General features: G+C 42.2%; 1 protein-coding gene across 1 annotated transcript in view; it reads left to right on the top strand.

Annotated features, from left to right (window-relative positions):
- Positions 1-27,664, top strand: part of PKP4 (plakophilin 4) — a 240,103-nt gene that overhangs the window by 198,457 nt on the left and 13,982 nt on the right. Inside the window, exons 10-16 of the mRNA XM_047085087.1 lie at positions 844-976; positions 1,976-2,189; positions 17,902-18,085; positions 21,194-21,311; positions 22,776-22,967; positions 23,161-23,334; positions 26,339-26,489. Of these exons, the coding sequence (XP_046941043.1) occupies positions 844-976; positions 1,976-2,189; positions 17,902-18,085; positions 21,194-21,311; positions 22,776-22,967; positions 23,161-23,334; positions 26,339-26,489 (1,166 nt within the window). The remainder of the gene's footprint in view (positions 1-843; positions 977-1,975; positions 2,190-17,901; positions 18,086-21,193; positions 21,312-22,775; positions 22,968-23,160; positions 23,335-26,338; positions 26,490-27,664) is intronic.

The following is a 27,664-nucleotide window of genomic DNA, read 5'->3' as shown; positions in this document are numbered from 1 at the left end:
AGTACTCCTCCCCTGCTCGCTCACATGCACACTCTCAAATTAAAAAAATTTTTTTTAATTGAAATTTAAAAAATGGTGGTTCCATTAAAAAAAAAGAATAAATGAATTCATATATATAAAATGCCTAGAATAGTGCCTGGCACAGAATAAGTAAGTACTCATGAAATACGAAGTGCTATTTAAATATAATCCATTTCTTTGAAAAAACTCTGTATGCACACGTGCATATTTTTATATATGTATTAGGGAAAAAAAGACCAACAGGAAATGTCAGCAGTGGTTTTCTCTGGTTATAGGATTACCGAAAAAAAAATATTTTTTTTATAAATTTCTATACTTCTTATAATCGAGAGCAACCATAAATATTATATTAAGTTCTTTAAAAATCATCAGGCCCACATTACTTGCAATTTCCCAGCTGACACCAGTTCTGCCTATTCCCAGCAGCTTTCTTTCTCTCTGCTCAGACATGACTTCTCACCTGACTAAAGTGCACTTGTTTACCTGAGCCTCACACCTGCAAATTTCTGACATAGGTAGAAAGGCATAAAATTAGAATGGAAGAAGAAAATGAGAATGGAAAAGTTTTTCATATTAAGAATGTCCTTTGTTCTCTTGAACCTCTTTCTGTGCCTGATGATTTCTTTGAGTTCAGTAGCATCTCCGTCTCTGCATATGTTCATCGGGGTGGGCGGGGGAAGAGCTCTTTACATTTATATATTTTAGGAATTTTGTAACTTCCAATTTTAGTCTCAGCCAAGCTTTTTTTATGACAGACTCTTCATCGAGTGTATTGTTAAAACACGGTCGTTCCTGCTTTGAAGCCGTGTCTTTCTCTCACAGGGAGTTTGCCTGGCGTGACCCCGAGTTGCCCGAAGTCATTCACATGCTGCAGCACCAGTTCCCGTCCGTGCAGGCGAACGCGGCCGCCTACCTGCAGCACCTGTGCTTTGGCGACAACAAAGTGAAAATGGAGGTACGCACCCAGCGCCTGGCACACCCCCGGGGGGCGGTGCCTTCCATGGAGCAATCACGTGCTTATGTGCTTCAGAAATTACTAGCTGCAATTCACAGGCCATTTTAAAGGGATAGTGTGATACCAGATACCCCTTTCATTCTTAACCGTGCATTTCAGTATTTTGTAGGAGAAACCAAGATGAGGATATTTCTTGGAGTGCTTTTAGCATTTTCAAATCCCGTGTCTACTCATTAGCTTACTTATAAAAGATGAAGCAAAATTCGATTTAACCTACGTTTTTAGAGTATTTTCCAAAAATCTATTAGATAAAAATTATGTATGAAACTAGCGAGCTCACGTACTTTATGTGATTCTGTTAAGATTGGTGCCGACATGAAATTAAGTCAAGTTACAGAGAATTTTTAACTGTTAACTAATACTGAACATAAATGAGTATTTTATTTCAGATTTTAAAGTTTTTTGGCATTTATAGAAATACAGTGAGTCATTGGTTATTGACTAGTGTCCTATGACATACAGATTCTTTCTTAACACTTTGGCATTTTCCCCCCTGCAATGGCAAATGGAACTTCATTGTTTTTCCTCAGCTTCGTATGCAAAACAACATACCAGCTGCTGAGCTAAAGGTGGATGAAGGAAATAAAGCCCAGATATATTTATGTAATGTACTAATTAATTGGCAAATGGGAGAAAATTAGGGAGAGTAGTCTAGAGAAACAATTCTGTAATCCAAATGACGTCAGTCAAAAATCCTTACCTCAAATCCATACAGCTTTATTGTGTTTGTGTATTTACTTATTTCCCTCAGAAGTATAAGCATAACCCCTCTGTGTGTTTAGGAGGGTAGAGTAGGACTATGCTACCTACACTTGGCCATTAATCCACCTACGACTGCCTTCCTTTTTTTTCCCTGTGATCTTTCCATAACAGACTTTTATTTGATCACTTTTTAGTCATGTGTCACTTAGGCCTGGTACCTCATATTTTTCATTCTAGGTGTGTAGGTTAGGGGGAATCAAGCATCTGGTTGACCTTTTGGACCACAGAGTTTTGGAAGTTCAGAAGAATGCTTGTGGTGCCCTCCGAAACCTTGTTTTTGGCAAGTCTACAGATGAAAATAAAATAGCAATGAAGAATGTTGGTGGGATTCCTGCTTTGTTGCGACTGTTGAGAAAATCTATTGATGCAGAAGTAAGGGAGCTTGTTACAGGTGGGTAAACAATGTGATCTTGTCCTGAAGGAAATGTTGAAAGCCACCTAGCCGATGTCCTTGTGTGGTGGCACAGTGAAGAAGTTGGAGGTTCTAGGTAGGAGATCATGATGTAGTGTGCACAACTGTGACAAAGGCTGAATCTAATTTAATCCGATGATTCAGAAAGCACTTGCACTGCTACAGGGTCATCCTGACTAGTATCAGTTATTGTACTTGAGTGCGTTAAGTATCAGCTAACAGATGTCTTGTGCGTGAAGGACTGAATACAGCTTTTTTTATGATGTATTCCATAGTAAATCTACTTGTGTTAAATAGACTGGCTCTCCTTTATTATGAAAGTAAAATACAGTTAATGGATTAACTACCTTCCACTTGAGTTCAGCCAGTTTCCAGATCCCTGTTAGTACGTCAGATGCTTTCCTGGCTACCAGAGATGCACACGTGAATAAACCTCACCCCTGCCCTCAAGTAGCACTCCGACTCAGGAGGAACAGGAGTGGTTCTGAGAATGTCAGCGAGAAGCTGCAAGTGTCAGGACTTAGTAGGGGCTGCAGCTAGGAGCACAGAGGATGGGCAGGGAAGTCCTCTGGTCAGTGTGAAACCAAAATTGCCCTGAAGGATGTAGAGGTGTTGACTGGAGATACTTCCAGTCACAGGCAGAGCTCAAAGCCAGCATGGAATATGGGGTCAGAGCTTCCAGCCAGAGAGGCATGCTGAAGGAAGACAGAGCCAAAGAGAAACACAGGCCTGGTTTGGGGAACTTTTATGAGGAACTTGTGTCCCGTACACTGTGGGGTGATTATAGGGCATGGTGTGGCCAGTTTGGGGTTTTAAATGCATTCTTCCAGCAGGTATCAGGGTGGGGGATTGATTTGAAGTAGATGAATGTGGCATCTGGGAGGCCTATAATCTTGAGGTAATAGCTTGAGCCACATCCATGATAGAAAGAAGGGGTGGCTGGGGTGCCTGGGTGGCTCAGTCGGTGGAATGTCCAATGCTTGATTTCAGCTCTGGTCGTGATCTCACGGATCATGAGATTGAGCCCCATGTTGGGCTGACATGTGCTGACAGTAGCCTGCTTGGGGTTTTCTCTCTCCCCCGCTCTCTCTGTTTCTCCCCCTGTTCATGCACTCTCTGTCTCTCCCTCTCTCTCTCAAAATAACTAAATAAACTTTAAAAAAAAAAAAAAAAAGGAAGGAAGGGGTGGGTGGTCGAGAAGAGGGAATAGAGAGAAACACACTTGATGGTCAGGGCACAGCGGTCCAATGTGGGGAGTGAGAGAACAGGAGGAAGCAAGTTATGCTTTGTCTTGGGAGACGATGTTGCAGCACTGTCAGCTGAGTTTAAGGGTGCTTGAAGTCCAGGTGAAAGAACAGTTCTGCAGCAGAGCGAATTAATGACAGCATTATTTATAATAGAGAATTAGAGGGAAATACTGAGTATTGACTGGTAGGAAAATAATTAAATAAATGGCAGTATATTCACACAGTGAAACCAGACATAAGAATTAAGACAAATGCATTAGAGCTGTCTCTGGATAGCTGTAATGTCTGTGTATCTATAGATGTATAGATAAATATCTAGAAGCATTGGTGGGATGGCAAGCACAGCATGATACTATTGGTATAAAGTTTCACAGTATGCAGGTGGAGGCTATAAATTATTTTCTGATATACACACATGCAATAAAGTTAAAATTTTTCATTGAAATGACAGAAGATAGATTAAAGATAGTGGTTGCCTGTGGGGTGGGGAGGAGGGCAGGTAGAGAAAAAGGGATTGGGAGATTTAATCCAGCTCTGTTTCTTTAAAAAAGAAAAGAAAGAAAGAAATCTGAAACAAAGAAGACAAAATGTCAGTTAGATAGTAGTTACCTGGGTATCTTATATTTGCTATGCTATTTTTCATGCCTGAGATATTTAATTTAAAAATCTCTAACAACATTTTAAAAAATTAACCCCATTCCCCACTGGCTTTCACGATGAAATTAGAGCTGTAGGTTCTGTCACATATAATTCAGTAACACTGGGGAATGTAGCAAACCATCATGAATCTAATATTTGAGGGGGAATCAACTTTCTCATAAGATACTAAAATTTAAAATATAGTACCCTGTACTCCAAATAAGGTATGAAATTTACATACTAAAAGTAGAATACACTTTATATATAATCTTAAACTCTGGATTAGACTCCCTGCCTTAACATAGTTTGAATATTAATGCTTTAACACATCTAAATTATCTATTGATTTATTACTATGTTCTCTTTCTCAAATGCTTTCGAGGCATCAAACCCTCTCACACCAAAAAATAATTTACACGTACATACATATGGCATATGTATATAAAATGAAAATTAGAACAGGATAAATAGAACTAAGAGAAAAGGAAGAATATAGACCTATCCATTCTAGAAGTCAATATAGTCCCTCCCTTACATTAAGTTCTCTGTAAGGGAGGCTCAGAGGAGACCATGTGTTTGCAGCATGAGTGCTTTCTTTCCTTGTTTGCTGTTTCTTTCCCATCACTGTGAACTTCCTGTGTCATTGTCCAAATAGCGTCTCCCAGTAATACCTGTGTGGCCAACAGGGCTGCAAACTGATGTGTGTGGGCTCCCTACAACATCATGGCAATCCGGGGACAGCCTGATGTTAAAAGCATAGCTTCTACTCAGATTTGGTTCTTTTTTGATTAGTCATGATAGATGTGTAGGGTGTTTTTTCTCTTCTGTCATAATTTCTCACAGGAGGAATAGGTGTTTGGTAGATTTTTGTTTCTGAGGTTTTATCCTTGGGTGAAATGGTTACAGTGCTTTTTCTGAGCTCAAGGAACGTATAAGATTTAGTGATAAACAAGAAGCAAGTACATGAAAGTTTGGCGATTTCTTTTTCATTTGAGAATAAATCCGATTTATTGGAAGTAGAGTCAAACTTCACTAAGAGCTTTTATGTACTAATTTGCCTGGTGCGTACTCCAGATGTAAGTGCTAATTTAGATGCTTCCCTCCACATTTCACTCTCTCTTTGTGACTGCAGTACTAGTTGCTGAGAATGCAAGATGTTTTAAGACATGGGTCCTAGCCTTGAAAGGAGGATATGAGTGTTTATTAATTCAAAAAGGCTGTTTCTCCAGTAGATCGTATTGCTTCCAATGTAAAACTAGCAACAACCTCTTTTTTTTTTTTTTTTTTAAACAACTGCCAGTAACTTTTAGGCTTTAAGAAGTATTTTTTGTCCACATTTGTAGGGGAGGAAAAATTAATAACTCTATATTTTTACTCCCAATAATTTATACTGATTTATGAACCAATTGCTTATGAAATGTTCTCTTCAAAAGTAGTCTTTGCTTTGGAATGGGAGCGGTCAGTGTGTGAACACTTCATTCAGTTGACATATATAAAGGAGTTGGACCAGAGGACTTCAAAAGTGAATTTCCAGCTTCAGAATGCTGAATGTCAACCTGAGTTTGATTTGTATATAACCATTATCCAGCTAATTTGAAACTACAAAGTCATAACATAAATCTAGCACAGTTATGTGTGTGTGTTGCATGTATGCACGTATTTGTAGACCAAGATTTATGAAGACAAGAAAAATTATACGTTCATATTTTTCGGTTCCAGAATTTAGTGGTACCACCTCTAAATGATGTTCAGTAACTTTTTAAGAATAACTAATCCCTGGTGTGTTTTAATGCCTGACAATATCAAGACTTCCTGGAGCTCCTTCAGTAACTCTTCCTTGAGTCAATACTCATAAACCATCTTTAAACCAATCACAGGGTTGGAGGAGACCTCAAAATAAATTTTGTCCCATCAGCTATCCAGTGCCTGGATTCCCCGTACAGTTTCCACACAACATAGCCACCCCTGATGTACTCGGACCCACAGAGACAGGGAGCTCACGGCTTTGTGGGGTTAAGACTGAGCACAGGGTTATCCAGAGAGCAACAAGAAAACATTAAGTATGGCTCGAGAAAGCAAGCAAGGTACGCCCTCGGGAGTTCATTTGGCCTAAGAATAGCCCCATAGGAGAAGACCAGTCGCCCCTAAATCCAGCCTCCTGGACTCTCCTAACCAGGAAAGTGTGTCTCAGGCTGAACCATTCTCATTAAGGCGTGTCTGCTCCAAACATGGGCAGCTGCGTGCTATGTGACCACATCACTCAGCATTCCCTATGAGCTGCCCATCTCCTGTAAAATCCTCTTTGAAAACAGAACATTATCCTTCTAAATTTCTGTGTTCTTCCAATGTCTCCACGAGGTACTCTGGCCCTGGCTAGCCTAGTGCAGTACTTACCCTTTGCAGGGATGGCGTCGGAGCTCCTCAGTGGAGATTATCGTCGGCTTAAGATCATGAAATGTCAAAGCACAATGAACTGCTGTGTTCAAAATATTGTATTATTGGAAGAAATTACTATCCCCTTGAAAATTAAGTATTTTGATATTCTTAATGTAAGTAATTCAACCTAGTTATTAATCCGAAGACTTATTTTTTTTTTCTAGTCCCCTTTGTTTCAGTTTGGCGTTTTAATGTACATAAATGAAGAAATTTTAGCTCTTCTTTTAAAAAAGATGCCTCTCCTCTGCTTTGAATATAATAATTGCCCAGCACCTGCATTTTGGGCCACATCTTTACTTGCAGGGAAAAAAGGGAAAACTACTTTTTGCCAGGTGTGTTTTCTCAAGACAGTATGGCTGTCATTGTTAATTAAAATGGTCCTCTAATATGTAACAGGATTCTTGTGTTTTCTTCATTTTGTTGAATATTTTCCAGGTTGAAACCTAATGAGTTTTTCTTTTAGTAATTGCTGATCTATCTGGTGCTCAGGGTGAGGTTTTTTTTATTACAAAGATACTTTTTGCCTTTATTGTGCTTCAACTTGAAAGCCGCATGAAATATGGTTGTTCCTGGTTGGGTAATAAAATGAATGTCTTCTAGGCCACATGCTATGGGTGGAAAGTGGGAACATCTTGTCACTAGAAAAGATATGTTGAACTCATTTGCTCAAGATAATTAAATAGTGTTTCTAAGCCAGGAAATATGAGTGTTGAGTTATTGAGCATTCCGAAAGCATCATTTTTTAAAAACAATAGAAATTGATATTTCACAGAATTCGGAGGCCTACATTTTTTTCTTTTTTTTTTTTTTTTTTCATGTACCGGATGTCCTAAAACTACCACATTTCTATTATCCCTGTTAACACTGGTGTTAAATACCACAAAGTAGCCCTTGTTCTTGAATAATAATAGCCTTTGTTTAAATGACTGCTATATTCACATTCTTTCCAATTTAGCAAGTGATTATTCATCCATATGGCTAAGTACAATATTTCCACACTGTTTATTTTAAAAATTTTTGGATGCTAGCAGTGGATTTCAGACACTATGCAGAAATTAGGTCTATTCCCTTACTGATCATTAGCGCCATATTTCTAATTAGGTAATAAATTAATAAGGAAATGATAGTCCTGCACTAAGGAAGGGTGGATAGGCCAGACTAAAGTTTAGCAAACAGTAGGATGTTCTATAAAGAGCTGGGGCTTAGTGGACATGCATTCAGCCATTTGGAATGTTAAGTGCCATTACAGAATGAAATAATTTACTAAATATGTCCCCTTGGTCTAATTATTATGCCTTCAAAACAGTCGTTTGTTCTTTGGTCCAGAGAGGAGTTGGCCTATTACTTTCTATCCTGCTTTTTGTGGACCGCTAGAGCCATCAGGAGCTACATGGGTAGTTTCCACAAATGTAGCAACATCTCTTCCCAGTTCTCAGCCAAAGTCAGTGGGATCCTTACACTTGGCCCACTTTATAAAACAGGAGCAACAGAATCATGTGCTTTCTTATTCACTGAACATTTCAAACCATAAAAATTGGTAATAAATAACATGACAAAAAAGTTTAATAGGTAACAAGACAAAACGGTGTATTACAGATGGGACAACTCCTAATTCAGAGTCACAACTTTGAACTGGAAAGGGCCTTAAAGAAATCTATTCTTTCCCCCATATTGTAGATGAGAAACAGGGACCCAGAGAGACTGAGTCCTGGTTGTGTTCCTGGCATGCAGCTCTTCCTTCCTCCTCTGCCTCTGCCCCCCCCCCCCCCGCCCAAGCCACTGAAAAGTGCTGAGCAGGTGCACAACTTGGGGGTGCACCTGCCCATTTTTCCTTACTCTTTCAAATTACCACCAAAAAAGGAAAAACCAAAAACAAAAAAACAAAAAACTCTGAATTTATTCTCTGAATTTTATCTGCGAGTACAGAGAAGTATGTTTGAACTTGGCCACTAGCACAGTCACATCAAACTACCGATAAGGTATAAAGTGTTAGGTTGCTTAGAAAACATGAAACATGATTTTTGTCTTATAACTATTTCAGGATTTATAGTTCGAGTATGAAAAGATTCAACTAATAAGATGAATATGATCTTCTTTTACACGTAGGCTTTTTTTTTTTAATGTTTTTATTTCAAGAGAGAGACAGCATGAGCTGTGGAGGAACAGAGAAAGATACAGAATCCGAAGCAGGCTCCAGGTTCTGAGCTGTCAGCACAAAGCTGGATGCAGGGCTCAAACCCATGAACCGTGAGATCATGACCTGAGCTGAAGTCGGACGCTTAGCCAGTTGAGCCATCCAGGTGCCCCTTGTATGTAGGCTTCTTAAATGTCAAGCAAAATGAAGCAATCAAACGGGGAGCCTCAGAGGTCCCTACAGAACTCAGGTGGTCAGCTGTTAGAGTAGAATTTCTCAGTACAAAAGAGACCCCATAGTGACACATGTGTTCGGTATATTGGAGAACCAGTATATTTGAGAAAGATGAGGGCATATGATAGAAATCTAAAAAAAAATGCCCAAGAGAACCCAGCCCAGGTCCCCTGAGTACCTTGCAGTTTCTGAGTCTATAGAACTTCTCATGGCTGAGGACTAGAGGTACTTTTGTCTGTAAGCTGCTTCTGCTGGTACCAGATGACGAGGTTGGAGATTTAGTGCACATGGAAAAGCACATTCCTGGAACCCATCAAAGCCAGACGTGGAACACATCACTTCAGTGACTTTTTCTCAGGCAAATCTCTAGGATAGTGTAAGTGACCTAATTCTGTGCCAGAGGCTGAAGTACCCTGAAGAACAACCAGGGTGGCCACATCACTGCCCTCCCTGCCACCTCTGCATCCCTGTGATTCTCTTGGGTATATTTTTCCTTTGTGCGACCTGTTCACTTTTACAAACTCCCCCTGACAAAAAGAACCATCTTTTACATCCCTTACGGGCAATTCTCAGTCAGCATTTCTGAATTTTAAGCTGATTTATTTTCAGCGGAAATGCTTTTCCAGGGTACAGAGGACTCTGTGACTACATTATGTAATTAATCCTCTCAGCCTACCCATGAAGTTGGAAAATTACCTGAAATAAAGAATATGTTGAAATGTAAATGTGAGTCTGTAAACGGATCTCTAGAAATTGATAGATCTTTTCAAAGATGCTGTGATCCACCACCTTTGTACCTGAAAAATCACAGAAACGCAGGCTAACCCTTATGGTCTTTAAAGAGTTTAAAGATCTATCGCTCGTGTCGTTCGGCAGGGAAAGAATTTAAACAGCAGGAGCAATCCTCTTCAAATTGAATATGTAGCCTCGGCGGCTGGCCCAGGCCATCATCAACTCCACACTGCCCCTCCAGGGAAGTCTCCTTCTCCCACACCACCTAAGCACCCTCTCACTACTGCTGCTGAAACCAGCGGTGGTGACCACCATGCCCACAGCTGGGCGTGAGGGAGCTCTTCCATGTCTGACATGGAGTATGCATTAGCTGTGTGCAGGAAATTGCGGGGAACAACCAGGCGAGCAAAGTAAGGCCCACCCAGCTGGCCGGGCCAGGCTTCCTGTGCGACCCAGCCCTCCAGGCCGATGGACTGGTCCACCACCTTAGTAGCCAGCTGTGCCAGCCAGCAAGGAGGGCAGCAAGCAGGCCCAAGGCTGGTGGTAGGGTAGGAAGAAGGAAGCCATGAGCCATGCCTTTCAATCTGGCCCGGGACTGCGCATTCATCTGCTCTGGGAGTCCCTGCACATGGTTCAGCAACCCCTGCTGAGGCAGTAGCATCTGAGGAACCCTGGGAGCAACTATAAACCACCATGACTGTCGTTTCCTCAGCATTTATTCAGAGGGAGGAAAAAGGCTTTTCTAGGATTAAAGACAGTACTTCTGTCCCACTCATAATAATTGCTTTCCCATTATTTCAGTTCCATTTCAGTTTCATAATTTGTTCACAGCATTCCAGTCCTGGTGGAAAGCTTGAGTGATTTGCCTGAAGCCACAAATGGTGGACATTTTTCACTGTATTTCTCTCTTCCCACTGCCCCTGGATTTCCTCATTCCTGTTACACCTCCAGATCCTCACACACATGCTGAACCAGGGCTCAGCTTGGATGCTACCCTCCCCTTGCATCAGGCTCCAGATTCTCATCACAAGCACCCGCCCTTCCTCTGTGCCTTCCCGTCTCCTCACTCCTTCAGGTCCTCATCACATTCCCCCTACAGTGCTTCCTGGGACATACGCTGTGCCCCTTCTGGTCCATCAACCTCCCCCTCATCCCTGGGATCACACCTGTCCCTGCCTTCCACACTTCCCCCCCTTGGCAAGTCTTCATCTGCAGCCCCTGCCCTCCCCTTCCAGGCCAGCCCAAGCCTCGAGGCTCTTCTACTCCTGCTCCTCCCAAGCTGGGTTTCCCCAATCCCAGCCTGCTTCTCCCTGGCTTCTGCCCTTCATACTCCACCCTGGATGCCGTAGTCCTCAATCCTACCACACAGAAAAACATCCAGGGAGAAGTAGCATGGTGTCAGGAGTGACTGGGTTCTGGAGTGAGATCCACTTGTTTCTTTCCAGCTCTGTGGCCCCAGACAAATCACCTCACCTGGCACCAGCTTCTCCAGTGTAAACACAATACCTGCTGCTTGGTGTTTGTATGAGGATGGATGTGGAGTGCATAGTGCAGACAACACGCGAGCTGTGTTCGGCACTCTTCCTACTCTTGGATGCTTTGTGATGGCTGCCTCGTGCTGTGACCATTTGTGGCAAGGCCTCTGAGAGCAGAGGACTCGCCTCCGGGTCTCTACCAGCACTTTCCAAAACACGTATAACGTAGGACACATGTAATTCTGAACTTCTTAGTAGACACATTAAATAGGATACAGGAACAGGTCTTATTTATGTTAACAGGGCAGTTTATTTAACCCAACTCTTCTAAAATAATCATTTCAGGGGTGCCTGGGTGGCTCAGTCGGTTAAGCATCTGACTCTTGATTTTGGCTCAGGTCATGATCTCATGGTTCATGGGTTCGAGTCTTGTATTGGGCTCTGCACTGTTAGTGCAGAGCCTGCTTTGGATTCTCTCTCCCTCTCTCTCTGCCACTTCCTGGTTTGCACGCTCTCTCTCAAAATAAATAAACTTAAAATATAAAATAATGACTTCAATTTATAAGCAATATAAAAATTGAGATGTTTTATATTCATTTTTTTCATGCCAAGTTTTCATACTCCACTGTATATCTTAATACTTTTGGCAGATCTCAGTTTGGACTAGCCACATTTCAAGTGCTCAACAGCCACATATGGCCAATAGATACTCTGTTGGATAGCACATATCTATACCATGCTTGGGTATAAGTAACATGCATCTGAAAGGCATGAGCTGTATAGCTTTAATGGACAGGGACGTAGGAGGCCATAGTGTGACTAGATGTAGTAGCCATAGAGTCACAACATTTCTCTCTTCCCAAGAGAAAACCTTAGAGCTTTGTAAAAACCCTAACAGGTGTTAGGGGAGAGCTTCGGGGGCAGCTGAGATGAGAAGAAGTGGAGAGGTGTATTTGCTAGATCATGAGTATTTCAGCCAAAGACTGTCTAGGGGAATAATAACGGAGGCATGTGCAGGAGCAGGCAGTGGCCCTAGATTCAGAAGCCCACATTCCTGCCTCGTTATCCACAGACTGAGTTTGCGAGATGCACACACACTCTGACCTTCGTATGCAGTCTGAAACTTTGATTTTCTGTATTTTCACTATTAGCCTAATATTTCTATCCCCACTTATCAAGAATGCTTGCAGGGTGGGTATCCCCGCACCAGCCTATTCCAAAGAGCACACAGATGCAGAATTGCTAGGGGCGAACAAAGGCAAATATCAGAACTGAAGCATAGAAACCAGTCATGATGCCTCTCTGTGCGGGTACGACAGTGCCTCATCTGTCCTCTCATATAAAACTCCCCGGCCTCCCGAAGGCTTGGGCAGTTCTTTTTACCTCTTGTGAAAGACATCTTGCGAAAGAGCAGGACTGACATGACATCGACAACAGACACCAAGAATAAGGCTAGGTTGTGGAAGAAAATGCAGGAGCATGCCCAGTGGTACTGTTTGAAGTGCGCTAGTTCTTTGGGCTGCTTTATGTTTCTTTTTGCAATGTCCACAAATATTTGTGGGAGGGGTTTATAAATTAGGAAACTGAAAAAAACTGAATGCCATATAAAAATTAGTGATTTTAGATTTCTTCCAAATCAGAAAGGAAAACAATTGTGTAAGCTGTTATATATTTATGCTACCAGAGAAATAACGTTGTTTGGTTGGTGTTTAACGCCAGTTAAGAAATACGTTTTTCAAATAGTGCCATTATTTTAAGTAATCAGTAAAATCAGATTATCAGTTGGTTGTTTGAATAGCTATAAAGCTAGTTTTAAGTGTGAGCTCTTTCAAAATTCTGCAGCGTAGGATTTATGGGAAATAATATTTTAATTACTTTATTCATTCTTTGTGGGGAAAATGAACTTTCATCTCTCATGGCAGTATTTCCTTGCAATTATTGGTTACTCATAATTGTGTGTGCTTTTTCCTGTGGTAGAGAATAAGCAGCTTTTTCTACAACAGTATGCATGAAATTCTCTAATATTTTCTAAATTAGTTTGCATGTGTATATTCTTAGTTCTCACAACAAATAGCTAATTGCTTTAAATTAATAAAAAACTCAAGTTTCCTAAACCAAATTATAGTTTATTTTTAACTTTCCCTTTAGAAACCAGGAGTATGCTGCTAAATTTTTTTGAAGCAAATTTCTCATTAGGACCTCAGGAGTTGGAGGTTTATTATGTTAATGGAGAATGCTAATCCTATAGCTCTCTCTTTTCTCAACAGTCTTGCTACATCTGGGAGTTGGTGTATTTTCTATTCATTACTTACTGCTCTAGCAGCATTCTTCCTGACCCATTAAATGAAGCCTTAGACAGACTAAGTGGGGAGAACATTGTTTTATTACTACTTTAGTGAGGTGGAGTACACACAGATATTATTAGCTGGTCTCAAGAACGGTGCTTTTTACTTTGATTGGATAAGCCAAATTAATCATTCCATAGCTAAGGCTTTTAAGTGTAATTGAACCTTCCTCATCCAATATTGGTTGATTGGAACTGATTGTTTAGTTTTTCCATAACCTTACTTTTGAAATAGAAGGTGGGGAAGAAAAAAATCCCTGTCTTGAGACTTGCTTTGATATTCAAAGTGGCTAGTTTAAATCCACACCCAGTGCTGTAGCTCTTTGTGTTACCTGGAGAGGTGCAAGATTAGAGGGATAATATAATTCAGTGCAGGATGATAAAGCTGCCTTGGTGTGGGTTCTCTGAAGGCCACAAACTTAGGAAAAATAGAATCTTTCCTTTTTTCTGGTCAAGAATAATTTTGGACATTTTTTGAGGTTAGAGAAAGCTTGTAGTAGACTGGTTTTATGATGAGTAAGTCATCTCAGTTAACCAAAAGATAGCCTTGTCACCTGGTCTACAGAAGGGTTACATACTTTTAAACACTTTAACATTTTATAATTGGGCAACACTGAGCTTTTCTATTTTGCAGTTTTGAGGGGTTGGGATTCTGGCACGTTAATTTAACTCTTCTGTTTCTAGAGGTAAAACAGAAATGGGACTCTCCCATCCTCAGAGCTAAGATGGTTTCAACAGTCATCTCTTTTGGTTTTCATATGAAAGGCAAACAAAACTACGCTAGCAAATTCCCTTACAGGTACAAAAAGTTGTTCTGACCCTCTCCCCATAGTTATAAACTTTAAAGACACTCCTGAATACCCAGCTTAAGAGAAGGCATGAAAGGGAGGTAATTGTGAACTAAGTCTGACAGACAGGAAATAAAAGGGAAATCCAAAAATAAATACATGCTATTAAACTGGATCCATTAACAACTATTTTTGAGCACCCATTATGTGCCCTGCTTATGTGTAACAAGACATGTAAAAGAATGGATGATGGTAGAGTATTTGTTCCTCTTGTATTTGCCTGATGAAATTAAAATTAAATTTAGAAATACAAATACTCATCCTTTAAAAAAATCAACAAGTAGAATTTCAGTCCTACAAAATAATTAAATGGGAATTTAATTCATTTTGTGCAGCTTGACTCTTTAAGTTACTATATGTAAAGCACACAATGCCTGGCACAGAGTAAAATCACAGTAAATGGTCATGTTACTATTGTTTGTATTGACCTATGCACATTTATGCTGTTCAATCCCATGTAGATAAGGGCTAGTAGTAAACTGTAGAATGACATATAACTCCACTGATCATTCTAAATGCCTGATAAAAGAAAGAGCAGGACAAAATTCTACCTGCACAGAAAATCAAGGAAATCCATAAATCTAGGAAATAGCCTCTTAACAGAAGTAGGTCTTAGCAGGAGCCAGAAGTGGAGGCAGGAACCATGAAAAACAAGATTTGCTGCTAGTGATCAGAGAAATTCTAGGCATCAACTCCTAGATCCATCATGCTAAAGAACCACCCCTCTTAGTCATGTTTTCACATGTGAGTCTGTGACTCACACTGTTTCATTTTCTGTAGCTATATATGTAATTTTATACCTATAGCCTATAATGTAACGAGCTTTCCTTTCCATAAGCCTTGCCTTACAGTTAACTTTATTAGAATACATTTATTCCATGAAGTACAACATAGCGTATTAGAAGATGCCACTCTCCCTCATGGTTGAATTCTGTGGAGTGAGGAATTTGAAAACATATTATAAAATTGTCAGGGGAGGTTAGGAAATGACCCTTCCCACCCAACAGTATCTGGGCCGTATGCTGCCCTGCGGCTGGCTCACGCCCCAGCAGTATCCTGGGTGGAGTATGGCTGTCCTCATTAGCAGAAAATGTTAAAGCCCCGTTCATGGCAGCCTTTATCGCCCACCCTTCTATGCTTCAACCTTCTCTTTCTTCCATCTTGTCTCCCTTCTGCTATCTCCAAGGACTCATTTTTACTTGTTAGCTCCCAGGTCCCACCCATGGTCATCAGTCCTCTGATACCTTTCCCCTGAAACAGTGCTTTTCAAATGTCTTTTAGACATGAACCCCTTTTTTCAAACAGAAACACACAGTGCAGCCCACTATTGAGGACAGATAAGTATGGAGCCACTCTGGGTGAATCGGGGTGGGGATCTGGCAGCCTGCTGCCAATTCTCCCCCCACACCTCACATGGCTGCCCCTGAGAGAGTCCAGTGAAACCTCCAGAAAACAGGTAACACAACCTCCCTAAGATTAAAACCTCCCTGGATTAAAGCCATTTTATATAGAAACATGGCCAGTTTTATCAGAATCCATGGAGAAATAACTCTGCCTAACGAATTTAAGTTCATTTCATAAGCACCCACAGTGTATGCTACACTCTTTACTAGAACCTATCGTGTGCCATGTATTATATAAGCAATGGCCTGTAATGGTGGACACAACAAGCTTTCAGAGACAAAGCAGTGTCTTTACTTTCCTGATTCCAAACTGTCTAAACTCCCCTCCCATTTGGGGCCTAACTAGATGAACCACTGCTGAGCCTGAAGTCCTTTGCTAATGGTGAGCCATCCCACCCCAAAGAATAAGCAGAGAAAGGGTAAAAGTCCTTGGGGGACAAAGGAAATCCATCCAGCCAGGTCCAGAAGTCAAAGCCAAGTGAAAGAGGAAAGGAACCAGGCACAGGGCAGAGCAGACGGCTTTCCCAGCCAGAGCCCAAGCATCAGCCTCCATTACCAACCATTCCCTCAACAGTGTGGGTAGGTCAGGGCAGACCTGCAGGGAAGGGGTGGTCCTCTCTCGGCTTAGAGTCAGAGTATCAGTTTACTGTCTTCACTCCAAGCCCTTTGTCTGTACTTCTCCATCTTCTAAAAGGAAAAGGTCCTGTCAGCACTGTCACACCTCCCTCTTTTATAAAGCTCCCCACCATTTCTCCAGGCCCTGAGAAGGCTGAGCAGACAATCTGCGGTTACCATGCACTGGAGGCAGCGGTTCTCCCAACCCCCTTGATCAGTCATGTTCACAAGCCTGACACGCTCCCATGGAAATGGGCAGATTTTGCCAATTCCTTCCCCTTCACAGGGCCTGAAGCATTTTTTTTTTTTTTTTTTTGGTCGATAATTCTAAAAGCACTGTTGTATGGGCTTTTGAGCATCTTGTCAACAATGCATCAGGAGTGCAGGGCTCTGAGGGACGTCAGGACCTCAGTGCCAGCTGCCCCACCTCTCCTCTACCTACTTTTCTCTGACTTAGGAAAATGCACTGATGTGAAAGGGTCATAGAGTAGGTATAATCTTGAATTTGCTCTGATATCTTATAGAATAATTATTAGAAAATATATGTACTGTAACAATAACCCACCTCATAGTTGATACAGAAATAAAGACACTCTAATAGGCTTAAAATTTAAATAATACTCTCATAAGCTGCATTTAAGTCTGTTGTTCAGTCCTGATATGAATTACAGTAGGAGTGACGTAATGTAGCGTCAGTCTCCCCTAGATCCAAAAAAGGAATGGCAGTAACTTGCACATGGCAGTAAAACTCTTAACATGGAAATAAAAATGTTTAAACCTTATCTGAATGTGGAGGTGAAACAGATGTAACCACCCTCTATATATGTTACTGCAAGCATATTTAATCTTGAGCTTAGGGGCACCTGGGTGGCTCAGTCAGTTGGGTGTCAGACTTTGGCTCAGGTCATGATCTTGCAGCTCATGAGTTTGAGCCCCGTGTCAGGCTCTGTGCCAACAGCTCAGAGCCTGGAGCCTGCTTCGGATTCTGTGTCTCCCTCTCTCTGCTCCTCCCCCACTCTCACTCTCTCTCCCAAAAATAAAATAAAAACATAAAAAAAAAAAAAAAAGAATTAAAAAAAAAGCTTGAGCTTCCCAGTAGGAAGAGGAAGCATGATGTAGAGAAACATGTCAGTCTTTTGAGAAAGAATTTTTTTCCATGTACCGAAGTCTAAAAATGGTTTTGCCACACAGAGCATTGAATGTAAGGGATGATGCAGTGAATGACAGCTTTATGACACCCACAGATGTGTTATGTTTGTATGTTTGTGCCCCTTGATTGGATTGTGCCCCCCCACACACAAAGAGTAGCTCTAATTTACCCTGCAGAAGCCACAGTCATCTTGTCTGATAGATACAGTCGGCTCTAAAACTTAAGAGATGGACTGCTACGGCTTTGTGATGGGCTGCCGGGAGCTCACATATGTTCACTCAGCAGTTAGTAGAGGTCCACCCCTGCCTGATTGCAAATTCAGGCCATAGATTAGATTTGGAACAGAACGAGTTCACATCTGATGTTTATTTGTTTATTCCTAAACCTGCAGGATCTCTAATTGATAATTGGATTTTTTAAATCTCATTTTTAAGGAGTTCTTTGGAATTTATCTTCATGTGATGCTGTAAAGATGACAATCATTCGAGATGCTCTCTCGACCTTAACAAACACTGTGATCGTTCCACATTCTGGATGGAATAACTCTTCTTTTGATGATGATCATAAAATTAAATTTCAGACGTCACTCGTTCTGCGTAATACGACAGGTTGCCTGAGGTAAGTTCTTTATTTCTTCTTTCCAATTCTTTGATTAAAGAGCATGTGTTATGGTTAAATTGATTTTAAGAGGATTTACTTCATTTTATTAACGTTTACCATGTAGGTAAATGACCACTGGACTCTTATCCTGTGAGTTAAACACCATGAGCACAGACTAGCGGCCTGAAAGACATTATCTGATAAATGACCCTTCTGTGGATTAGTAAAAAGGGCCCTTTCAGTCCGGAATTACTGCCAAAATTCCTGTGTTTTCCACTTTAACAGCATTTTTCTGGTTATCACATCCTGACTGCTAATGTGTTTACAGCCTGGTTTTTGTTTAAATTCAAAATGTGATGGTTAAAACCTTTCTGCTTTTAAAAGGTGCAAAAAGGTGTGTGGTTTAAACAATCATTGGGTTTGAGTTTTATAAATAAATGAAAATGAGCCCAAATACTATTTTAAGTCATTATCTTTAGCATGTGAAATTCATAAAGGCCCCTTTATGGACAGTAGTGCTTATTATTTGCCATTAACACTCATCAGCTCAGTTTCTACCCATTGTCCCAGGCTTACAGTGCTCTGGGAAGTTGAAGCAGGAGCCTTGGGCAGAGTGGCTTCCTGCCCCACTCTGAGCTTCAGCTTCCTCATCTTTAGAATAGGGAAAATAACACCATCTCACACTTGTGAAGAATCAGCTCCATATAAAGTGCTTAGTGAAGTATCTGACACATAGCGCTAACATTTAAGCCATACGTCCAATGTAAGGCTATAACAGAGCTTGAAAGATGGAGAGGGAGCCTAGATTGCTGCTCTGAAGCCTTCCACTGTTGTGACAAGTGACTGTCAACCCCCTTGCTGTGGGTGGATGACAAGAGTCAGGATCCTGGGAAGCAGGCTAGCTCCCTAAATCAGATGTGTGCATCAGACGGCAGTTTGTATCCCCTACTGATGATCTGTGGAAGGAGCACCTCATGCTCTCCCTGCCCCTGCATCTGGGGAGAATGTGATCACTCCTCAGCCAGCCTGCCAGGCTTCCCAGAGGCAGGACATACCAGTCAGGTCCCTCAGGTTCAGGACTATAAACATTTGGTGCATGCCCTCTCTGTGAAGTGAGTGATGAATAAGACAGACAGGACCCTGCTCAACAGAACCATATTCTATTGAGGAAAACAATCAAGAAAATAACAATGAATGCCATGGTAATGTAGGATTTATTGGGAGATGATTCTGATGGCCGGGTGGCCCCTCATAGGAGGTGAAATTAAAGCCTACATTGAAATACCACCAGGAGCTGCTCATCTGAGAGTGGAGTGGGGTCCGGACACATATTTTAAGTGAAGAGAACAAGTAGTATGAAGGCTCTGGGGCAAGAATGGGCTTACGGCTGGAGCTTAATGGGCAAGGCACAGAGTAGTACCATAGATTATGCAGGATTTTTGAAGTCAGAGGAAGGACTTTGCACTTCATTCCAAGTGCCTTGGGAAACTGACAGAGGGCTTTAATCATGGGAGTGATGGGACTGGATCCTGGCTTCAGCATGAAGACTAAACAAGGGCAACAGTAGAGACTGGAGGCCAAGGCTATTGCAGAGATCCAGGCAGATGATGACAATGGCCTACACCAGGTGTTGGAGAGAGGTAGGAGATAGGGGGTATTTTTCTGGAGGCAGAGCTGACAGAATTTGCTAATGGATTGAATAGAGGGGTGGGGAAAGGGAGGAGATAAGGATAATACCTCAATCTTTGGCTGGATAAATTGGCAACACAGGGAGAAGAAAGGGTAGAGGGGTGAGCAGTTGAGAGCTTTGGCCATGTCCATTTTGAGTTGTCTATTTAGCTATCCATGTGGTAATATCAGGAAAGCAGTTGGATAAAGGAGCCCAGAGTTTTAAAGAGGGGTCAGCCTAACGATACACATTTGGGAGTCATGCATGGATCCACGGGTTGTATTAAAGCCAAGCGGCAGAGGGAGACCACCCATGAGAATGGAAAGATCAAGAAGGGACCAAAGTAGTCCTGGGCACTCCAGGGGGTCCCCCTGGCTGAAAAGACTAAGAAGGAAAGGCAGCAAGATGGGAGGAAAACCAAAGAAGTGAAGGGTCCCAGGGGCTTATAAAGGAATAGAAGATGGCAGCTGTTAAGTGCTACTGAGAAGTGACACAAGATAAGAACAGAGTAGGGACCACAGATGACATTGTCTCTCTGGCCCCAGAAAAACAAAATGAAAAGAGAAATCATTCCAGACCCCCTTATCTAGCCTAAGTTTTTGCAAAATCTTAGCATATCCTAGAACCTTTGCTAATACCACATAAAACGAGATAGATCCTTAATATATGGTATCAATTCATGAAGGCAAACTGGTATCAAAATTTTCAATATGGATTGCCTGGCTGGCTCAGTCGGTAGAGCATGCAACTCTTGGTCTTGGGGTTGTGAGTTCAAGCCCCACGTTGGGTGTAGAGATTATTTGAAAAAATAAAATCTTAAAAAAGTTTCAGTACGGATGAGACCTAAAGCAATTTTCAGGGTTTTTTATATTTGAAAAGATGAGGAAAAGTGTAGCATAAGCAAATGTCCATATTTAACTTGAATATTTATACAACAAGTGACCTTTCTTCTGTTCGTTCATTGAGGAAGCATTTATGACCACCTACTACATGCAAAACATTATAATAGGTACAGGAGCCTGCCATATCTGGTGGCCCAACAAGGGAAGCAAAGCATGTCTAGAAATAACAACCATAGCTAACTGACATACCAGGCACTTTAATAATTGCTTTATATGGAGCATCTCTTCCTCACACGACCCTATGAGGTGATCAATATTCTCCCCTTTTTATATGTGAGGAAACTGAGGAGGATAGCCCCCAAAGCAACTTTTTAGGAGGTTAGAAAGTAGGGTGTCACCAGAGGGATACAGAATTCAGATGCCCCTGCTCCTTTCTATTTGGGTTGACAACAGGGAGCTAGTTATTGTGAGTTCTTGAGATGTTAAAATGCCTCCTCACACGGCATCTGCACGGTTGCTGCCTGTCGTCGGTTCTCTCTGGTGTTAAGATAAGGCTCCGTGGCTAAGGAGTAAGCTGTTCATCTCAGCAGCTCCCACGTGTCTCTGCCCCTTCAGGAACCTCAGCTCTGCAGGGGAGGAAGCGAGGAAGCAAATGCGCTCCTGTGAGGGGCTGGTGGACTCGCTCCTGTATGTGATCCACACATGTGTGAACACATCCGATTACGACAGCAAGGTCAGTGCCGGCCTGCCATGCGAGGGGTATGGTGGCAGATGACGACAGCTGCCTGATGCTGCTCCTTGCATGCCATTGATTCTTTCTGGGATTCTTGAGCCTTTCCTCCTCATTAGGCTACACTCCAGATTAAGGGGATTAATTTAAAAATCACAAATTAACAGGGACATGACAATTTAAGAAAATAGCCTTAGAACCACGAAAACTGAGTGACTCCGTGTGGCCAAGGACTTAGTGTGGTGTGGCAGGGTCCTAACTTTCTTTGTGGTTCTTCTGGGCTAATTGTCACGGTGACTGCCCGTGCTGCTGTTGCCTCCAGTCCTGCGTCCCCTGTGCCTAGAATCAGACCCATCTGTATTTGAGTATTACCGAATAAATGTTCCTGGTTGAGGCACTATAACCCACCAACCTCTCTGCCCTTCTTGCCCCAGTGCAGGCCACAGCCCCCACCCCACACTCACATGGATGCCCTTCTCTACATCCCCAGTCTGGCCCTTTCAACCCTCCTTCTGTTGCCTTGCTGGTTAGTCTGTTCCCAGTAGGAGCCCCTTCTTCTCCCCTCCAGTTTTCCCCATCCTTGCCCCAGGAACAGTAGCTGAGGAAGGTGGGGGCAAGAAACAGAAAGGAGGGACTAAAAGTGTCAGGAGTTCCAAGTGGGCGAGCTATGGGCTACATAAGGAGAGGCCATAAATAGGCCTGTGTCATAGACGTGGGTCTGAGAGAAGAGAATGATGAGTGGTAGGCTCAGGGAGAAGATGGGGGAAAAACTCAAAGTGATGGCCAGGTTTTTATTTGAACCTCGTTGATCCAAAAGATGTGCAGATGAAATGGAGAGGAGTAAGCAAGTTGGAAGGAGACCATCCTGGGAAAGAGCTGAGCTTGGCATTAGGCGCTCTGAATGAAGTGACAGTTGGCCTCCCAACAAGAGGTGTGATACAGATTTTAAGAAGCAAAAGACCATGTACAGAAGGCAGATGTCAACAGAGAAAGAGCTGATGGAACTTTCCTCAGAGGGAGGGCAGAGGGAGATGGATGGAAGGGCCGAAGATGGGACTTGGGGGGAGGGGCTTCCCCAGAGAGGGGGTTGCTCGCACCTCGTGCCATGGCAAGGATTCCTAGTGGCGAAAAGGAGTGACGTTGTGGCAACTTGGGTACACCCCTGCCAGTGCAGCCGCGCTAAAGCAGGAACACTGGGCATTTTCTCCTCCAGAGCCCTGCACATTTTCATCAGATGCAGCATTGCGATCGGGGCCACAGATGTACCGAGGATAGCCCTGCACTGTCATTTGGGTATCCCACAGAAATTCTGGAACTGTAATTCTTTCCTTAGATTGTTTCAGGTTCCCTTAAGTAAAAAAGGAGCTCATATTCTACATTTATTTATGACCACTGCAGCTCAGTACAGAAGCATTTTTGCAGTAATGTGCTACGATGGTTTTAATTATACGCCGTGTTGGTTTTCAGACTGTGGAAAACTGCGTGTGCACCCTGAGGAACCTGTCCTATCGGCTGGAACTGGAGGTCCCACAGGCCCGGCTACTGGGGCTGAGTGAGCTGGATGACTTACTAGGAAAAGAGTCTCCCAGCAAGGACTCGGAGCCAAGCTGCTGGGGGAAGAAAAAGAAAAAGAAAAAGAGAACGCCACAGGAGGATCAAGTTAGCATTTTATTTGACATGAAACTCTTAAGGTTTCATTTTTCTAGGAGTAAGAAATCACATATTTGGCAAGAAAAAAAAAATTCTCATACAGTTTTTCTACCTAACTATAGCTGAATCCAGCAGAGAGGAATATTTTCAGGAATGTTGTGTTCATTTTGTTTCCATTTCACGTGTGCTCTTTGTCTTTCAGTGGGATGGAGTTGGTCCTATCCCAGGACTGTCTAAGTCCCCCAAAGGGGTTGAGATGCTATGGCATCCATCAGTGGTAAAACCATATTTGACTCTTCTGGCAGAAAGTTCCAACCCAGCCACCTTGGAAGGCTCTGCCGGATCTCTCCAGAACCTCTCTGCTGGAAATTGGAAGGTATGATGTCTTCCAGTTATCTACAATTCTTTCCATCTGTGCAGCCAGATCAATAATGATGGTGAAAAGGACACAGTTGTTTGGAGTTTGGGAAAGGGTGGGAGCACAAAAAGGAGGGAGATAGCAAGTGGTTCTGGAGATCCAAAGATGAATGTGACACGGCCCTCCCTGTACAAGCTGAAGACTAGCAAGAAAAATGTACAGATAGAGTCAGTACAGCATAGCCTTCACAGGATATGTGTACTGTGGCGTCTTGAAAAAGGACATCTAACCCAGCCTGGCAAGTGAGAAAAAGGCAAAGAGGGAACCCAGGAGATGGGGAAGGTTTCCTAGAGGGATGGTGCTACCCAGATGGAATCTTAATGAGCAGAATTAAGCCAACTGAGTGTGAGGTTGGGTATATAGAGGGAGTGATCTAGAGAAAGGGACAAAAGAGGAAAGGACAGTGTGGCAGAGACTGCAGGATGGTTGCTGGGGCATCAAGGGCAGGGCAAGTGTGGCCTGGGTTAGACCCAGCCATCACAGACAGGTCTGACGGCCAAGCTTCAGAAGCTGGGACGTGACCTGCAGACCACAAAGGCCACTAAAGGGGTTTAAGCAGACAGGTGACACAGATGTGGATACTACTGGGTCCCTTCTGCCACGGTGCAGAAGATGAATTCAAAGAAGAGGAAAATAGAGGCTAGGATTCCGTGCTAGACGTGTCAGGGGCCTGAATTACGGCTGAGGTGGGAGGGAGAGGGGCCACCGTTCCTCTCTCAGATGCTTACAGACATATGGATGATGCACATTCCCTTTGAAGGTGTGTGACTTCTTTATGAAAATTGAGAGTGGCTTCCTACTGTTACTGTAAGCAGGGTCTCAAAACTTCTTAAACCACCTCTTCCAATTTCCCAGACAGTCCTTGTCTGAAATATTTTTAACCTCTAAAAATTTCCTGACATGTATATTTTAGTAAAGTTATTCTAATGCTTGTTTTTGGCTACTTCTGCCACCACCACCTCCCCAAATGAGAAGCTTTTGGTCACTGTATTATCCATGAGAGTGAAAAGCACTGCTCAGGCTAGGTATGGTTTCTTACGTGCAGTCAGCTGCTATAATGAATGTACACAGATATTTACGGCCTAGTGCTAAGCCAATGGGTTATTTTGTTGTTGTTCTTAAGTAGCTTAGCATCTAAGTGCTGGCTCTGGACCCAGACCCCTTGGTTTTGAATCCTGATCCTTCCACTTATTAGCTAGGGGCCTTGGATCTTCTCTCCTCAGTTTCTTCATCTGTAAAATGGAGATAAGACCTACCTCATGAGGTGGCTATGAGCATTAAGAGAGATAATAAATGTGAAGGACCTAGGACTGTGTGTGGCACATAAGTATTGATAAATATTTATGTTGGTGACCCAGTGTTCACATCCAGCTTATTTTATGACAATAAATAAGATAATAATTGACATAGACGTGATTTGAGTTGTGTTGAATGGTCATTTAGTGAATGTAAGTTAGATGGCAAGCTCACTTAAAATATAAATACTGGGGTACCTGGGTGGCTCAGTCAGTTAAGCATCCGACTTCTGCTCAAGGTTCATGGTTCGAGCCCCACATCAGGCCCTGTGCTGACAGCTCAGAGCTTGGAGCCTGCTTTGTCCACATCTCTCTGCCCTCCCTTGCTTGTGCTCTTTCTCTCTCTCAAAAAATAAAAATAAATAGTAAAAAAAAATTTTAAGATAATCCTAACCACAGATGCTATCAAGTCAGAGGCTAAATTGGGAGTGGTGGTGCCCCAGAAGGGAAGCACTCTGGGCTGGGCTGAGCCAAGTGGTCTCCACATGAGCCAGGTGTTGGCTCTGTTCTTGCAGGTTTCAGAGAGAAGTTGAGAATGCTGCCTTGAGTGCTTTATAGCAAATCAAGTATTCCATTTCCCTTCCCCCTCCCCCATAGATTTCATCTGATTTAGAAAAATAGGAGTATTCGTTTCATATAAAGAATGTTAATAGGGTCTTTGGAATGAGTCTTTTCCTCTTGTATTATTTAAGTAATCTGTTGGCATTCAAGAAACTGAGTGGTCAATCATATATTTTAATGTTCAAAATAATACAAAGGGCTGGCAGATCTTTATCCTTATGTCTTGACCACAGCAGGAAAGTATTAGATGTTTCATGAGCAACATTTTTCAACTTTCCTAAATTTTGAAAAACAATTTGCATTGGTAAAAAATGTCAATAAAAGCTCAAAACAAGATTAAAGACCCAATTTTCAAATGCTACTTTTTTTTTTTTTTTTGGTTATTTCCCTGATGACTTAGCTAGCATTCATTTCCAATTCAAATGGTACACATGCTGAACAAACTTGCCTCATAGTCACAAAAGAATTTCTTGACTATGAATTTAAAAAAGCAGCTAACTAATCTTGAATAAGAAAGCATCCTGCACACAAATATACTTACTTTTTCACCAGTGTGTGTGAATTATGATGCTCAGTGTTTCTGGAGAATTCCTTTTCTTCTGAGGCAAGGGCTTTTTTTCAGTCAATCTCTTTGAAAGGTCACTGAACTCTAAATATTGTTGCAGAGAATATAGGAAAAGAATGACTTGATGGAGACACGTTCTCCTGTAATGTGCAGTGATCAGTTACTGTCTCTGCCATCCTATTTATAGCCTCTGGACCTGGCATGGAGCCAATTGCCAAGAAGACCCAAGATCCGTCCTTAATCATATTTATGTATCTGAGGTAGAAAGCAATCACTGCCTTCTCTTTTCTGCACAAAAATATCTGGCAGATGGTGGCTTGAGATTTTTAGGCTTTAGAATTTCTTTTTTAAATCAGTCATCCTAGCCTATCTTTATCCCCATCTATGGTTTTTTCTTTACTGACACCACAGATTTATTCTCCAATTGGAAAGAAAACATTTAATCTATTAGTTTATCTTTTGGAAACCTCTTTTTTAGGTGATAGTAACATCTGAGTTGAACTCTATTTTATATTACTTATTGGCCTATTTTACTCACTAGTTTGCAGCGTATATCCGGGCAGCCGTCCGCAAAGAAAAAGGGCTCCCCATCCTTGTAGAACTTCTGAGAATGGATAATGACAGAGTTGTTTCTTCTGTGGCAACTGCCTTGAGGAATATGGCACTAGATGTTCGCAACAAGGAGCTCATAGGTATGTTCTGGTGACAAGGTAAGCTACAAAAACAGAGTAACATTTATAAGACTCTTCTTTTGATTTATATAAAAAGATGACATTTTATATCATCAGCAACTGAATTCAACTTTCTGGCTTCTTGGCATATTTGGGTACCCTTTGTGGTGTCTATCTTTTGTGACCATCCCTTTTCAGCAAGAGCCAAGCTTATTAATTAAACATTGATCAGGGAAGGTACATTTTCAAGAAAGGTTCATTTCCTGAGCCACAAAATAAGTTAATTCTCCGTTTCTGATATTTGAGACTGGTATCTGCTAATTTACCAACTACCGTGTTCTAAGTAAAAAAAGAAATGACATAAATGGTTTATAGCTTCTCCCTCTCAGATCTGTGTTAAGTGCTCACCCTGAGGCAGAACCACTGTCCCACGGCCATTTACACCCAAGGGTGGCATCAGGACTAGGGTAAGGCAAGTCAGGCACACTGGGTACAAAATGGCAGGAAGCATCCACCCTCGGGGCTGTAGGGTTGGCACTTGCATGAACCTGACACTGAGCACCTCTTCAAGTTTGACACACTCACCAACTTAGCTTGCTTGTCTCCAAGGGCATTGCCACACTCAAGCCGACTGTGGGGTAAAGGAAAGATCAGAGACTCCCCAGTTGACCTCAGTTACCCCCTGGATCTGCTGCTCACTGGCTGTGTAACCTGGGGTGTGCTGTGGTGAGCCCACCCTGCCCCAATTCTTTCATCTAAATTTGAAAACTTCCTTGACCCCGTGTCTGAAAGGGAGCCAACCACCCTGCTGTCCTCGCTGCGGGTTTGCTGTACAAATCAAATGAGATAATGAAGCAGCCCTTTATAAACCAGCAAGCTCCACACCAGCCCCACAGCTGATGACAGGCCAGGAGAGAGGGAGGGGAGATTTGGTAGGATCTCCTGTGGATTAGTGAATAGGTACTGAACTCATTAAAATATGCCTGCCCTGAGATGGGGGGTGTGGGTGGGGGAACACAAAGATGGAGGGAGGGAGACAAAGAACAAGGGCAATAATATTTACCTTAAAGAGTTGCCTTGAGGATTCACTGTGGCAGCTTACAGGAAAGCCCCTACACCGTGCCTGGCAATATTGCTATTTTAAATTACCACCCAGGTTAACCTACTCTTAACACACCATTCCTTTGAGCCAAACT

This window comes from Lynx rufus, unplaced genomic scaffold (genome assembly GCF_022079265.1).
Source record: "Lynx rufus isolate CCGP_SWC_20201006 ecotype Redwood Valley unplaced genomic scaffold, mLynRuf1.p SCAF_2, whole genome shotgun sequence".
Classification (NCBI taxonomy): Eukaryota; Metazoa; Chordata; class Mammalia; order Carnivora; family Felidae; genus Lynx; species Lynx rufus.
Note: the sequence above shows the minus strand (reverse complement) of the source record. Positions and strands in the feature narration are given on the sequence as shown.